General features: G+C 53.8%; 1 protein-coding gene across 2 annotated transcripts in view; it reads left to right on the top strand.

Moving 5' to 3' along the window:
• Positions 1 to 293: 293 nt before the first annotated feature.
• The window catches only part of ALDH4A1 (aldehyde dehydrogenase 4 family member A1), a 29,731-nt gene continuing 16,606 nt past the window's right edge, over positions 294 to 13,418 (top strand). The window contains exons 1-7 of one of the 2 annotated variants that reach the window (XM_073317049.1): positions 294 to 437; positions 6,307 to 6,400; positions 6,909 to 7,001; positions 7,913 to 7,960; positions 9,148 to 9,303; positions 10,720 to 10,869; positions 11,107 to 11,181. In XM_073317049.1, coding sequence (XP_073173150.1) covers positions 388 to 437; positions 6,307 to 6,400; positions 6,909 to 7,001; positions 7,913 to 7,960; positions 9,148 to 9,303; positions 10,720 to 10,869; positions 11,107 to 11,181 — 666 coding nt within the window. In that variant the 5' untranslated portion in view covers positions 294 to 387. Of the gene's footprint in view, positions 438 to 1,887; positions 2,718 to 6,306; positions 6,401 to 6,908; positions 7,002 to 7,912; positions 7,961 to 9,147; positions 9,304 to 10,719; positions 10,870 to 11,106; positions 11,182 to 13,418 lie in introns of those variants that run through there. The other variant, XM_073317050.1, reaches the window with a different exon arrangement.

The raw sequence follows: 13,418 nt of genomic DNA, 5'->3' as shown, positions 1-13,418 counted from the left end.
CCGACACCTCCCTCCCTGCGGCGGGTTGTAACGTCAAACAGCAGCTGATTGGTCAGAAGGCCCCCAAGTTATGATTTGATTGGCTAATACCGCCCCGCCCTAGGCCGGAACGGACTGCACCATGTGCTGAGAAGGGGGGGGAAGGGTTAGCGGCACAGTATGCCATCCCTGGGGAATGGGCGGGGTTGGGACATCCCCGCTCGGGGGCGCTCCGCTGGATGTATTACTCTTCGGGGCGGGGCAGTTGGGTCCCCCCCGGGAGCGGCAGCCCGTGTCCCGCCTCCCCCCCCCCCGAGATGGTACAGCCCGGCTCTGGGGGTCCCCGGCCTGGCGTGCGCAGCGCTGGGTCTGGCCCGTCGGCTCCGGCTCCGCGCTGCCCCCGAGGCGATGCTGCTGCCCCCGCTGCGGAGAGCGCTGCTGGGCTGCCCCCGCGCCGGGTGAGTGAGGACGGGGCCTGCCGGGGGACCCCCCCCCGTGCTCGCGGGGAGCCCCCGGGGCTGGGATCCGGCCCGCTGGGGGGTTCCCCCGGTTGCGCCCCCCCAGGTGCTTACTCCCCCCCCGGCGTGCGGGGTCCCGGGAGCTCCGGCCGCCCCCTTCCTTCCACGTGCGCCCAGCCCCCGGGCGCCCTGCCGGGCCTGACGTCCCGCCCCTTGCCGCGTCGTGAACTGGGCCCACGGGGCAGCCCCCGTCGGAACCGCCTCTGGGATTGACCCCCCGGCAGAGCCAGAGCCGGGATCTCCCTGCCCGCCCCCCGCTGTCACACCCCGGCTGCTGGGGGCCCTGCCCGCCCCGCCGGGAGGGGGTTGGATCTGCCGGACCCCTCCGCCCTCGCAGGAGGCTCCCGGTCGGAGCGGCCCCGTGGCCCAGCTTGCTCCAGCCTCGGGCTGGGGGGTCCGTCGGCAGGTCTTGCCGCTGCCCCCTCAGTCTCTGCAGGAGGGGCCGGGCTCCCCCCGGCTCCGTGACCTCAGGGTGCGGTGGGAGCAGCAGACGGACGGACACACGGACGCAGTGGTGCAAAACTGGGGGGGGGGGGGCTGGAGAATCTGGTGGGCGGATTCCCTGGGGCGCCCGATCTCCCTTGGATTTCCTCCTTCCCCCCCGCGGCACGTGCTCCCCTTATCTGCCCGACACCTCCGCTGCCGCTCCGCTATCTCGGCTGGCGAAGGAAGCCTGCGGCTTATCTCCACGGCCCGAGATAGGGAAACGGCTGCGGGTCAGGTCTCCCCCGCCCGCCCTTCTCCTCTTCCCGGGGCTTTCAAAGGCTGCCACTTGCAGTCCTCCCTGTGCCTGTCGCTGGTGCCCCACCCAGCTCAGGGGTGACCCCGGCCCACTCGTGCCCCCCTTGTGGGGCTCGGCGGCCTCTCCCGGCTCTGGCTCGCGCCACACCTGAGCCTGGACCGCCCCTTCGGAGCCAGCGGCTTGTTGGCCGCCTTGCCGACCTGGGGGTGCCGCCGTGGGGGGTGGCTAGTGTGGTATCGCTGGAAGGCGGGTACAAGGCCAGGTTTGCCTGGGTGACTCCGGGGTTGTGTTGTAAACGTGTTCCCTCCGCAATGAATTTAACTGGCAGCTACGAGCTCCAGGACTCAGGACGGCAGGAGCATCTTCTTTTCCTATTTTCCCCTGTCAGGCAGCATTCCGGTCAGTTTCCTGCTCCGGTGCTATGGGGTTTGTCTATGCTGCACAGTTAACCCAGGCTCTTGCCTGGGTTTTAGTCTTTAACTCCCCTCATGTCCACATAGGAAAACCTCTGACCTAGGTTTGGAGGTGCTGTAAGCCTGGCCTAGCTGACCCATCTGAGGGTGTGAGTTGGAACCCAGGCTTTGCTTTTCACTTGGGCGGGAACCCACCTGCTTTGCGGTAAGTACACCGGTTAAATCACTTGACTGCTGGTTGTCCTCCAATGTCTTCCCACAATTCTCCCCAAAGGACAGACAAGGTCTCCCACAATTAATTGGGAAAGTATCCTAGAGCATCTCAGCTCACAGAAGCATGGGCTTTGCCCCCAGGCAGAGACAAGCGAGTGCAGAGCCAGTAAAGGCACAATAACATGGGCAGGGCTTTGCAGTGGGGCCACACTCACACCCATGCTACGCTAACCCAAGTGTTCAGACCCAGGTGCTGATCACACCAGTTAAATGTGCAGTGTAGACACAGCCATTGCGTACTCTGGTCCCATTTGCAGGGGATGAGCAAAGTTCTGACTCTTGATAGTTACAGCTGAAAGACTAGTGAGATTAGCTTTATAAAATAAAAATATTTATTAAAAACCTAAAGGAATACAAACAGGGAATTTTCCACAGTTTTAATAACATCATGTGTATGATGGTGTCTTTGATTTGATTACATCCAATCTAAGAAAATATAAATCTCTTCAAAGTAACTCAGCCTCCCTCCTCCTAAAAAATATAGGCACATTTGAATCCCAGTATTCAGGAGGTTTCAGTCTGTCATTGCTGTGGGTTTGTAACAGATGTGGACAGCGCAAAGCATTCTGAAAATCCTCATTCAAATAGTTCCAGAACTTACCATATTGGCTTCCTGAATTTCCTCCTTCATGTGTTGAATAAAACAGTCTTACAGAAATGGTTCAGATTTTGTTCTATCTTCTGTAGTTGAAAACATCACATCAGAAGAGCTGTATGGGAGAGTTGTCAGGAATCCAGCATGCCAAGGGGGCAAGTTTTTTTGTCACGTCTGAATTTCAAGGATTTCACTCGGTTTGTACAGTGAAAAAACAGGCTGGTTTGTTTTACTTGTTCGTCATTTTCACTCTTTGTGCCTCTCCCCAAGCCTGCTGTTGCAAGGGCCGGGCTATAGGCACTGCCGGGGAATGTTTTAAATCCAGACAAAATACTATTTCCAGTGGAATTACAACCAAACAAACTGGAGAAATGTTTCTCTTCGTCCAAAGTTTTGTCCCATCATCCTGAGGTTTTGTCACATCTAAATCAGTCTCTAAGTGAAGCTTTAGAAGGAAAAGTGTCCAGCAGCGGAATTGATGGTATCCGTGCAGGGTTCTAGTATCTACCAAACTTCCAGGGTCCTTTCTATTTCCGTTGCAGGGTTGAGCTCAGAGGTAGTCAGAGGTAAAGGATTTGCAGCAGTAGCTTCGTGTTTCACTTTGTCACGGGACATGGGCTGAAGATAATGTTCTTTGCTGCTTCTAGAGTGGGAAGCCTGATATGTGGCTGCGATGCTCTGTCTTGATCTTAGCCAGGCTCTGCCTCCGTCAAGACTGAGCATTGCCCACTGCGAACTGTAGCATCAGAGGATCACACCCCTGTAGTAAAGTGGTCCTGGCCACTCTTGGTTTACAGGCCCAACTTGGACCATCCCTGTGCTAGTTACTGCCACTAATTAGTCTTTCATGCCCTTTGCTTTCTCCTGGCATACTTCTGCCTTCTCCCCAAACCCACTCCTGGGTCAGCATCTTTTCTCTCTCCTGTAAAGGGCTCCTTCCCCTCTCTTTGGCTTCTGGTGGTTTGTTTTCTTTACTGCCACTGGGAAATATTGCTACGGTGCAGAATTTAATGCAAGACTGGGCCTGAGAAATTACAGCACCCAGGTTAATCTGCAGCTACCTGTTGAAGCATGCACTGTGCTGACAAAAACAAACCTGCCCGGCTTCTGCCCCCTGTATTTTGAACTCTTCTAAAAGCAGGAGTTGTGGTGTAGCTCGATCACTCCCATGTGGAAGATAGTGCATTCTGCAGCGTAGAACCTCCCACCGTGCTGGGATGTTGGTTCCATAGCAACTCCAATGGAATAAAGCCCCCTACTGAATTGCCAGCACGTCTTCCTGCATCAGTCTTCCCTCCTTGGAAGTCTTCTGTCTACTGGATAAAGTTGCACTGGTTTAACTTTATATTTTTCTGGCAGAAACTGTTCTTGCGTCCCCGCATGCATTGTCGTCTTTTGGTTTATCTTGGGTCGTATGTGGGACTAATTAAGCTGCATTGGAGGTGATGTAACTCTGTTCTGGTAGGAATTACACTGGTGAAGGGTTTGTGTGGGCGTAACTACACTATTGCAGTTAGTCCTCCTGTTGGCATCCCACGATGCATTGGTTCACACCTGGCCTGGCCTGCCTGGCTATCTATGCGCACTCCGCTGCTCTAGGAGTATCCAGACAGGATGTCCCACCCCTGTTCAAATACCACTGGCACATTCCCTAGAATCTGCAACTCTAGGTCATTGCAGGGAGAGAGGAAGGATGGTCTAGTGGTTAGGGCATTAGCCTGGGATTCAGGAGAGCCAGGATCAATTCCCTTCTCTGTCACAGACTTCCAGTGTGACTTCCGGCAAGTCACTTAGTCTTTCTTTGCCTCAGTTCCCCATCTATAAAATGGGAATGATAACATTGCCTTCTCTCCTAGGGGCGTGGTGAGGATAATTACTTTAAAGTGTGAGGTGCTCTGATACTGTGGTACTAAGAGACCATATAAGTCCCTAAGATAGATAGAAGGACATGGATCTAGACTCCACATCAGGAGGTCCTGGACTTCCTTGCCTCCTGAGGAGAGGACACTAAGTGCTGACTAGCCTGACCCTGTCTAGCTTATGCACCAGATCACAGCACAAGGCTGCTGGCAGTACTGATAAGGCAAAGATGCAAGGGACAACATCACCGCTTGGTGGTGCCAACAGAGGTTCCACTCGGGCTGTACTTTACCCTGGCAGAAGGGTCATTTTCCTGGGCTCTGAGAAGGCTGCATGTACTTTATCAATAGGGTGGCAATTCCGGAAGTCTCCAGGGGTCACGTGTCACTGGGTGAAGTAGACTCCTTCTCTGCCTCCAGGTTACAGAAATGACCCCATGTTCTGATGATGCTACACGGGGAAACTGAGCACTATTAGGGACCACACCCAGGATTGTTGTGCTGCTTTGCTGGGTGTTTTCGAGGGACGCTGTCGGCTGGAGATCTAAGGCAAATGTTGGCTTCTGAGTCCCACTGTCTTTTAATGAGATTTAGGGTTCTGAGGGCCTGAGTCACTTTTGAAAATAAGACTTAGGCCTTGTTTACTTTCTTTTAGATCAGCGTAGCCATGTGGCTCAGTGCTGTGAAAATAACACATCTTGGGTGCTGTAATTAGGTTGACCTAAGCTCCAGTATGTGAATTCTTCCATCAACCTAGCTACGGCCTCTCAGGGAGGTGGATTGCCTATGCCAGTGGTTCTCAATCAGGGATACGTGTACCCCTGGGGGTACACAGGTCTTCCAGGGGGTACATCGACTCATCTAGAGATTTGCCCAGGTTTACAACAGGCTACATAAATAGCGCTAGTGAAGTCAGTACAAACAGTGACTTGTTTATACTGATCTATATACCAGACACTGAAATGTCAGTACAATATTTATATTCCAATCAATTTATTTTATAATTCTATGGTAAAAATGAGAGAGTCAACTATTTTTCAGTAATAGTGTGGCTGTGACGCTTTTGTATTTTTCTGTCTGGTTTTGTCAGCAAGTAGTTTTAAAGTGAGGGGAAACTTGGGGTACGCAAGACAAATCCGACTCCTGCCAGGGCTACAGTCGTCTGGAAAGATTGAGCACCACTGACCTGTGCCAAGGGGAGAGCTCCTCCCATCGGCGTAGCTAATGTCTGCACTGCAGCTGTGCCATTGTAGCGTTTTACGTGTAACCGAGCCCTCAGACAGGTGGATTAATGACGACGGAAAAACACCTTCCGTTACCATAGGAAGTGTCTGCAGAGTTTGGAGTGTAGACAGCTGATGGCACCGAAGTAACTTACTTCCTTTTGAAAGTTCTGCCCTAAGTCCGTTTCAAAAAGCAAGTTTAAAAGTAGTTAACCCTATCACTAGTCCTCTTGCCAAATCTTGTGGCTTTACAATCCCATTGTCCTGTTCTTTCAAAATGGCTTTTCTGTCCCCTGTTGCTGCGTGAAAGACCCACACCATGCATGAGAAGCTAACTAGGCAGTGAAACTAACTACCCACAGAGTGCCGTCAAATATACACAGTAAACAAACTGGGAAAAAGAGAGGGAAATTATTATTTATTTACGTGCCACGGCACCTAGGACCCCAATATGCTAGGAGCTGTACAATCACAGAACAGCAACAACAAACTTCTCCTGACCTCTTTCAGCTCTAGCCACAGGAAGTGTGATCTTCCCGCTGACTGTCTGGTATAGCATGTGCTGCTGACAGTAATAAGGAATGAAACTCCACAGCAGCTCCTCCGTGGATGCCCGTCTCACTTCACCGGCCAGGACAGCCACGGTATAGATTGAATGAAGAAGTGTGTGGCTTCTCAGTGTGTCTCTCTCTTTCCCTTCCCAGGCTGCGATGGCAACACCGTATAGCTGTAGAGGTGACCAACGAACCCATTCTGGAGTTCAAGCAGGGCAGCCCGGAACGAGCGGCTCTTCAGAAGGTACTGTCCTGAGCAGTTTGTTGCAGCCAAGAAACCGCCAGTGTGGTGTGTGTGATCTTCCAGGCTCACTCTAAAGAGGTTGATTCTTTAGCTGAAGTGGTAGGACACCCATCCCAACCCCTGATGGTTACCCTATTGGGGACAAGCCTTTTGCCCACCCCACTTTTTTACCCCCCCCCTTAACTCTGCAGATGGCCCCCATAACACGGGGATGTTCTCAGTCTGAACAGAGCTTGGTACTGGAGAAGTCCAAGGTTTCCTTTCCCTGGGACGTGAGCACAGTGCTGGTCTGGCAGGCAGGTTCAAGAGGGACTCACGCATGGACCTTTGGCAGGGCCGTTCATAGGACCATCAGGTCACCCGGTTTGCGTGTGTTGTCGGGGAGGGAGGCGGATCAAAGCCACGACTGGCTGGATACCCTTTCCATCCCCAGGGGCTGCCTTCCGTTCAGCAGAGGGGGAGCTGCCCGGCTCTCACTGGTTCGTTTCTGTTCTGACTCATCCGATAGGCGCTAAACGATCTGAAGGGCAAGACGGAGGCCATCCCGTGCGTGGTGGGGGGAGAAGAGGTGTGGACATCAGACGTCAGATACCAGTCGTCGGTGAGTCCCAGTGGGGAGTGCCTGGTCGCTAGGTGACCCCTGCACGGGCTGGCAAAGCCCTGGGAATCTGCAAGGAGCCTCTCTGACACGACGGGGAGATCCCAATGTGGGGCAGTTTTATTCCCTTCCTGGAAGACATTCCCCTCCCCAGGGATTGCTGCCACTCGTTCATGTATTTCTCCCTCCGGGGTGTAGTTCTACCTAGTGTCCTTATTAAATGTTGCCTTGTAGCAAACCGGCCCATTACAGAAGTAAGGGCCCTTTCCCTGAGACTTACGAAAAGTGAGCTGCCTTAGCCGGGAGCACGGTAATGGACAGATCTTTGGGGAAGTCCCTCATGGGAATTGCCAAACTGGATCAGACCCACAGTCCTGAATCCTGTCTTTGACAGTGGCCAGTACCAGCGTAGGAGGAAAGTATAGGAACCCTGCCAGAGGGAAATAGGGGATAATGTGCCCCCCACATTGGTCCCAGAGGAAGCCACCCTTACTGGGACCAGAAAGCACCTCCTTGGAATTGCAGTCTAAGCTGTTTCCCTAAACCATCTAGGGGCCAGTGCTGCCCATCCTCTCTGGGTGGCCTAGACCAGGGCTGGTGCACACCATTCAGTCCCTGTCCACATGGGCAAAACCAAAGCACATTGCATGTGAGTGTCCCCAACACGGGTCGTTGAAGCAGGACCCAGGCGTCTGGGTGAACTCAGCAGAAGGTGAATGGAGGACGCTTTGGAGCAGGGTGGGTCCATGGGGATGGATACGCACCTTCTCTGCCTGGGTTTGAGCCCGGGTGAATGGGGGATTGTTCTATATGCAGAAGTGTTGCGGGGGGAGGGCAGAGGGTGTGTGTGGAGTGGCATGGGAGAGGAGGGGGATCTTTACAGCATTAATCACCCCAGGCTCTCCTCCTTTCAGCCGTTCAATCACTCGCACAAGGTGGCCAAGTTCTGCTATGCGGACAAGGTGAGTGTGGCCCAGGGTTGTGCCCAGACCTGCCTCCCAGCATCTGACCTGCAGGGAGCAGGCTTGAGGGCGTGTGGTCATGGGAAACCGAGCTGTCCTTTGCCAGCCACAGACTAAGCCTAGGGAGGTTTCCTCGGAGCCTGCAGGTGGAAGTGACGCTTTTACCCCCGCTGCTTTAATGAGGCTGAGCTCCTAGCACAGGGCAGCTCTGTGGGCCTCTGGCTTGCCTGCCGTGGGTGCTTTAAACCACATAACCTCGGATAGTGCCACACGCTGTGTCCGCAGCCGCTGGGCTTGCGCCCGGCACAGATCCATCCGCACCCCTCTCAGGAGTCGGCGCCCCTGCTCCTTGCTAGTGCAGCTGGGGGAGAGTGGGGCGTAGCTGCTTAAGATGAATGTGGGGGGTAAAGGCCGGTGCTGTCATCCAGCTGCTGAGTCGAGTCACCTAGGGGGCTCGCCGCAGAAAGCGGGGGAGGCGACTCTGTAGCGGGTCGTCTTCCCTCAGAGATGGCACTGAACCAGAGACCCAGCTGGATGCTGAATGAATTGTAAAATCTAGGCCCACAGTCGCAACCGATCCTGGAATGGGGTGTCCTGGCCAGATCCCAACTTGGGTTGTTATGTCGGCAGAATGCAAATTTCCCTAGCGGTTTCGGCTGGACATGGGAGTCTTCTCCCCTTCCTGCCCTAAAATGGTTACATGGTATTAGACAGCTGCTGCCTTCCATGCCAGAGATGGTTGCATTACAATAGTGGCTGAAGAGACCCTGATATTTAGTCCTTCCCTACCTCGCACTGGGATTGTGCAGCTTGGGGGATGTATGTACAGTGCTTTGAGATCCTTATCAGAACACACAGTAGCAGTATTTATTTAGTGTTGCAACCATTAGCATGGAAACAGGAGAATCCGCTTGAGTCTGACCTGCCTGTCTGAGAGGTTCTTGAACCCCTGGTGTTCAAAGTCCCGATGAGCCCTGACATAATTCCAAGCTCACAACTGCGGCCTGCAGCAAAGTCTTTGGGTTACTGTTGGGACTGCGTATGCAGCGGAGTTGGGGTGGGGCTGGTTCTTCACACCTGCAGCCGCTGATCTGAGCCATGAGGCTGCGGCAAGCCCTGGGGTGGGGCTGGGGGACTGAGTTTCGGGGAAGCACTGATCTGTTGTGCTTCCATCTCCTGCTCCTCAGGACTTGCTTAACAAAGCAATCAATGCTGCCGTGGTGGTGCGGAAGGAGTGGGACCTGAGACCCATTCAGGACAGGGCACAGATCTTCTTCAAGGCGGCCGACATGTTGAGCGGCCCACGGCGAGCGGAAATGCTGGCCAAGACCATGATTGGGCAGGTAAGGCTGCAGGTGAATGGTCCCCTGCTGGGATAAACCATAATGATTGAGGGGGAAGGTGGCAGGAGGAGCTGCTGGCCCAAATCTTGATGATCAGACGGGGGTAAGTGGCACAAATATGAGAAACGTCTGTGATGCAACGAGAGCTTGTGTAGCCCGAATTCTTCCTTTGCTGCTGGAGCCGTGCATCCGTCCCCTTCTGCTGGGGACGTTGGCCGGCTGATTTCTAGCAGGACCCTCCCTGCACCTGGAGAGCTGCGGGGGGGATCTTGTTAATGGAGTGGATGCGCGGGAGCTCCCCACATAGCCGTTGATGGTTATCGTGCCAGGGGTAGGCAGAGAAGGCTGCTGAGTGGGGTGGAAATATCCAGGAAGTGTGAGGTGAGCAGCTGATTGGTCTCTGGCCGGGCTTTCAGTGCCACGTTAACGTGGCGTCACCAGCAAGACTTCCCGGGCCAAGCTGGGGGCGGCAGTGGGTGAAGCGGGAAGCTTGGCTAGAGGGAAGGTGATGTCCAGGGTTGGGCTGATCAGGAGTGGCCAGTGAGACCCACGATTAGGGGGTTAGATTCTAGCAGGAGCCTGATTTCCCCCTTCGCTTTTGCTGCAAGAAGGGGCTGTATGAATCCTGCAGGGCATCTGGCAGGGATCTGTCCTAATGCACCCGCTTAGGAACGCGGACGGTGTCTTCAAACAAAGGACCCCCCCACCCTCGAAAGACAAGTTTACCCTGCCCACAAAAACCCTGCGGGAGAAGAGGGGCCTTGTTCTGTTCTCGAAATCGCAACAGACTCCTGTTGTGTGGACCCAGTGAGGGAAGCAGACCCCAGAGTCGAAGGCCCTCTGCTGAGTGCCCCCAGCTCTTTCAATCTGCTAGTTTGAGTGCTTCGGTTGGTCCCAGTTCCCTTAGCGGCATGTGGGGCGGGAAATGGGTCACTAGGATAGCATGGGGCCCAGGCTACATATCGGGCTCCTAGATCAGACAGCACTGTGAAAGGGGATTTCCTGGGTCTGATGTAGCCAATGCACTCTTAGCAATTACAGTGGTAGGGTCTGGTCTGTGTTCATTGCACAAGCTGTTGGAGACATTGCGTGAAATAGATGTCACTCTGTACAGGGCTAGCGACTTACTGGTGTGCTAATGCTGTGTGGGACACCTGGGTTTGATTTCCAGCCCCGATCTTTTGCCCTGATCTGGGGGTGGGGCTGTGCCGGGGAGCAGGAGGGGAAGGATACTAACAAACCCAGTCTGAGTTTGGGAGTCGGGCTTTCCTGCTGGTCGTCACCCACCCGGTAAGAGCAAGGGGCAGAGGCAGCATGGGGCAATGTAGCTTGAAAGAAGCCAAGCCCCTGTGACGGTCAGCCCTTAGGGAGAAAGCAGGGCGGGGAGTGTGTTTATCTCTCCCATTCCCCTTTCAGGGCAAAACCGTCATCCAGGCGGAAATTGACGCAGCCGCGGAGCTGATAGATTTCTTCCGATTCAATGCCAAGTACGCGCTGGAGCTGGAGAACTCTCAGCCCGTCAGCGTCCCCATCAGCACCAACAGCATGGTCTACCGGGGGCTGGAGGTGAGGTGAAGGTTGGGCTGGGGTGGCTCAGACATGCACATCCAAGGCGTGTGTGTGTGGGGGGAGGGGGGTCGTGAGAAAACACGGCTCAGACCAGATGCTCTGCATTTGTGGGCACGCTGAGCTCTCCCTGTGCGTCGCGAGTTGCAGTGGGAAGTTTTTCCACGCTCCTGCGGCCTCCCTTGGGGTGTGCGCATGACGCTGTGTAAATTCTCCCTTTCCCTCCCCCGCACACAGGGCTTTGTGGCAGCTGTTTCGCCCTTTAACTTCACTGCGATTGGTGGGAACCTGGCAGGGGCTCCGGCTTTGATGGTGAGTGTGTGTGGGGTTTCTTTACGCAGCGCTGTGGTTTTGGATTAAACGGCTCTTTGCCCAATGAATCGGCCCTGTGTGCTACCCCCAGGGGTAGCTGAGCAACCAACACTCCACAATCTGTGAAGAAATTTACTTTATTGGAATGCTAAGGTTGCAATTTCGAATGCCCCAATGCTAGGAAATGCAAACATCAAGGTACTCATAGTAAAATGCACCCCACCCCCCATTCCAGTATTCTGTCTATGACGTTACCAGACGCTTCATAGGAGTGGATAGGAAACCCTTTAATGGACAAGTATGGCAGCAGCTGCCTGACCCCACCAGTTAGCGGTTGTCTCGTGCCCTGCAGCATGAGGGTTTGTATGCCTTTTATTCTTATTCAAGCCTCCCCATATGGATAATGGGTTACATTAAATGTCCCCCCCTTCCCTCCAAAAATCTTGCTAAGCTCTTGGCTTCAGTGACATATTGTGGCAGTGAGTTCCACTGGCTAGCTGTGCATTGTGCAAAAATTTATTTAGTCTGTTTTAAATGTGTTGCTCTTGACCGTCCCTTTTCTTCTTTTATTATTAGAGAAGGTAGGTCGGAGCGCCCTGCTTACCTTGTATATTCCTGACAAGGCTGGGGTGGAGACTTTCCTACAGCAGGCATTTATTGGGGGCAGCCTTATTGTTGTCCCCTCGCTGAGCATTGCCCTTGGACAGGTTGGCGGGAGTACTCTGCACCCTAATCGGCGTCCGCTGTAGAGCAGCGGTTGCATTAGGAGACTGTGAAATTAACTTGTTAACGAGGCTGCTGATTTCACAGTCGGGCAGTGTTACACAGGCACTTGGGTCCGATCAGGCTGATCCGGCGGGCTGTGTGTGAGCGCATAGGAGTTCTTAGCGCTGAAGTGCAGTGAGCTGTTACTTGGTAGCTCAGCTTGAGTCCTGCCGTGGGCGTGAGGCGGGATATCCCAGGGTTTTCCTAACAGCCGGATTGTGTGGGGTGGAGGCAGGGCAGAAGAGGGAGTGGGTCAGAACAATAAAACCACGGCAGTTCTGTGCTGCTGGGCTGGCCTGGAATTCCAGCCCTGCTTGGCAGTTCTGCTGTAGCCTCTTGGATATGTTCACCAAAAAAAGGGGGTGAGGGGAAGAGGGAGAAGTGTTAGTGTCTAGTGTCTCTCCTGCACTGAGATCTGCCTGACACAGGGTTGGCAGGGATCAAGGTATGCCTCCCTGATTCCTCCTGGGGCATTTGCACGTGCCCCGGCCCATCAGTGTAAATTAGAGCAGCTTAGGGGCTGCTCTAGTTTATGCCAGCTGCGAATTGGTGTGGCGCTGCCATCTGTGCTTTGGGGGTGAGGGGGACGTTTGGTGTAGGTGCCAGCTATGCCACCGGAGAGCTCCCTTATGCTGGATAATTCTGCTAAGGCCAAATTTCACCACTTTGTGCTGCTTGGCATGATCCAAATAGGAGGAGAGATTCTGGGCCCGTATTTGAAGCGTTTCTGAATGAAACGAGCTAAGCCCTAGGCTGCACTAAACTAGCCAGTGTCTGTGTTGCGTTAACCCAGATTCCCCATCAAACCCGTCCAAAGGACTACAGAGTCCGGCCTGAACGTTCAGACGTGACCAGGGCTTTTGGTTGCCTCCATTGTTGGGTGCTCAATTTGAAATGCCGCCTGATTTATTGATTTAAATAGCTAAGCACCTGCCCTGGAAAAATCTTTAAGGTGTCTCACAGGCCGGACACCTACAGATGGAGTGCGCCCTACCCAAAATCAATAGTCCCTCTTGAAAATGTAGGCCCCCTGGAAGCATTCTCTTACCCCACCTCCCTTGCAGTTCAAGTAGAATGTCACACAGTAGCTGCCAAGACTTTCCCTGCTTTTGTTGATATAAACGGATGTAACCCTCGTTGCTGAACGGCCCCATTCAGCCCCGACGCTGCAAGCTTTTAAATTTCATTTTGCTTTGGTACAATGTCAACACGCCTGCAAAAGTAAAAATGGGCACCACTGCTTAATGAAATTAGGGTGTTGGTGCCAAAGGGGTGACTCTGATGATGGGGTATTCCAGTTGCCATGACCCACGGTAGGCCAGGCGTGCTGTGTTGGGTTTGGCCATACAGGGAAATGGACCGGCATAGCTTTAGTGGAATAACTATTCTCTGGTAGCTGTGCCGGTCTAACTGCCCTATGTGGGCACTCTGTTGTGCACTAAAAGTGACTTTATTCAGGAATAATCACTCCT

Source organism: Lepidochelys kempii, chromosome 18 (assembly GCF_965140265.1).
Source record: "Lepidochelys kempii isolate rLepKem1 chromosome 18, rLepKem1.hap2, whole genome shotgun sequence".
Classification (NCBI taxonomy): domain Eukaryota; kingdom Metazoa; phylum Chordata; order Testudines; family Cheloniidae; genus Lepidochelys; species Lepidochelys kempii.
The sequence above is the reverse complement of the archived record's forward strand: the minus strand, read 5'-3'. Positions and strand labels throughout refer to the sequence as shown.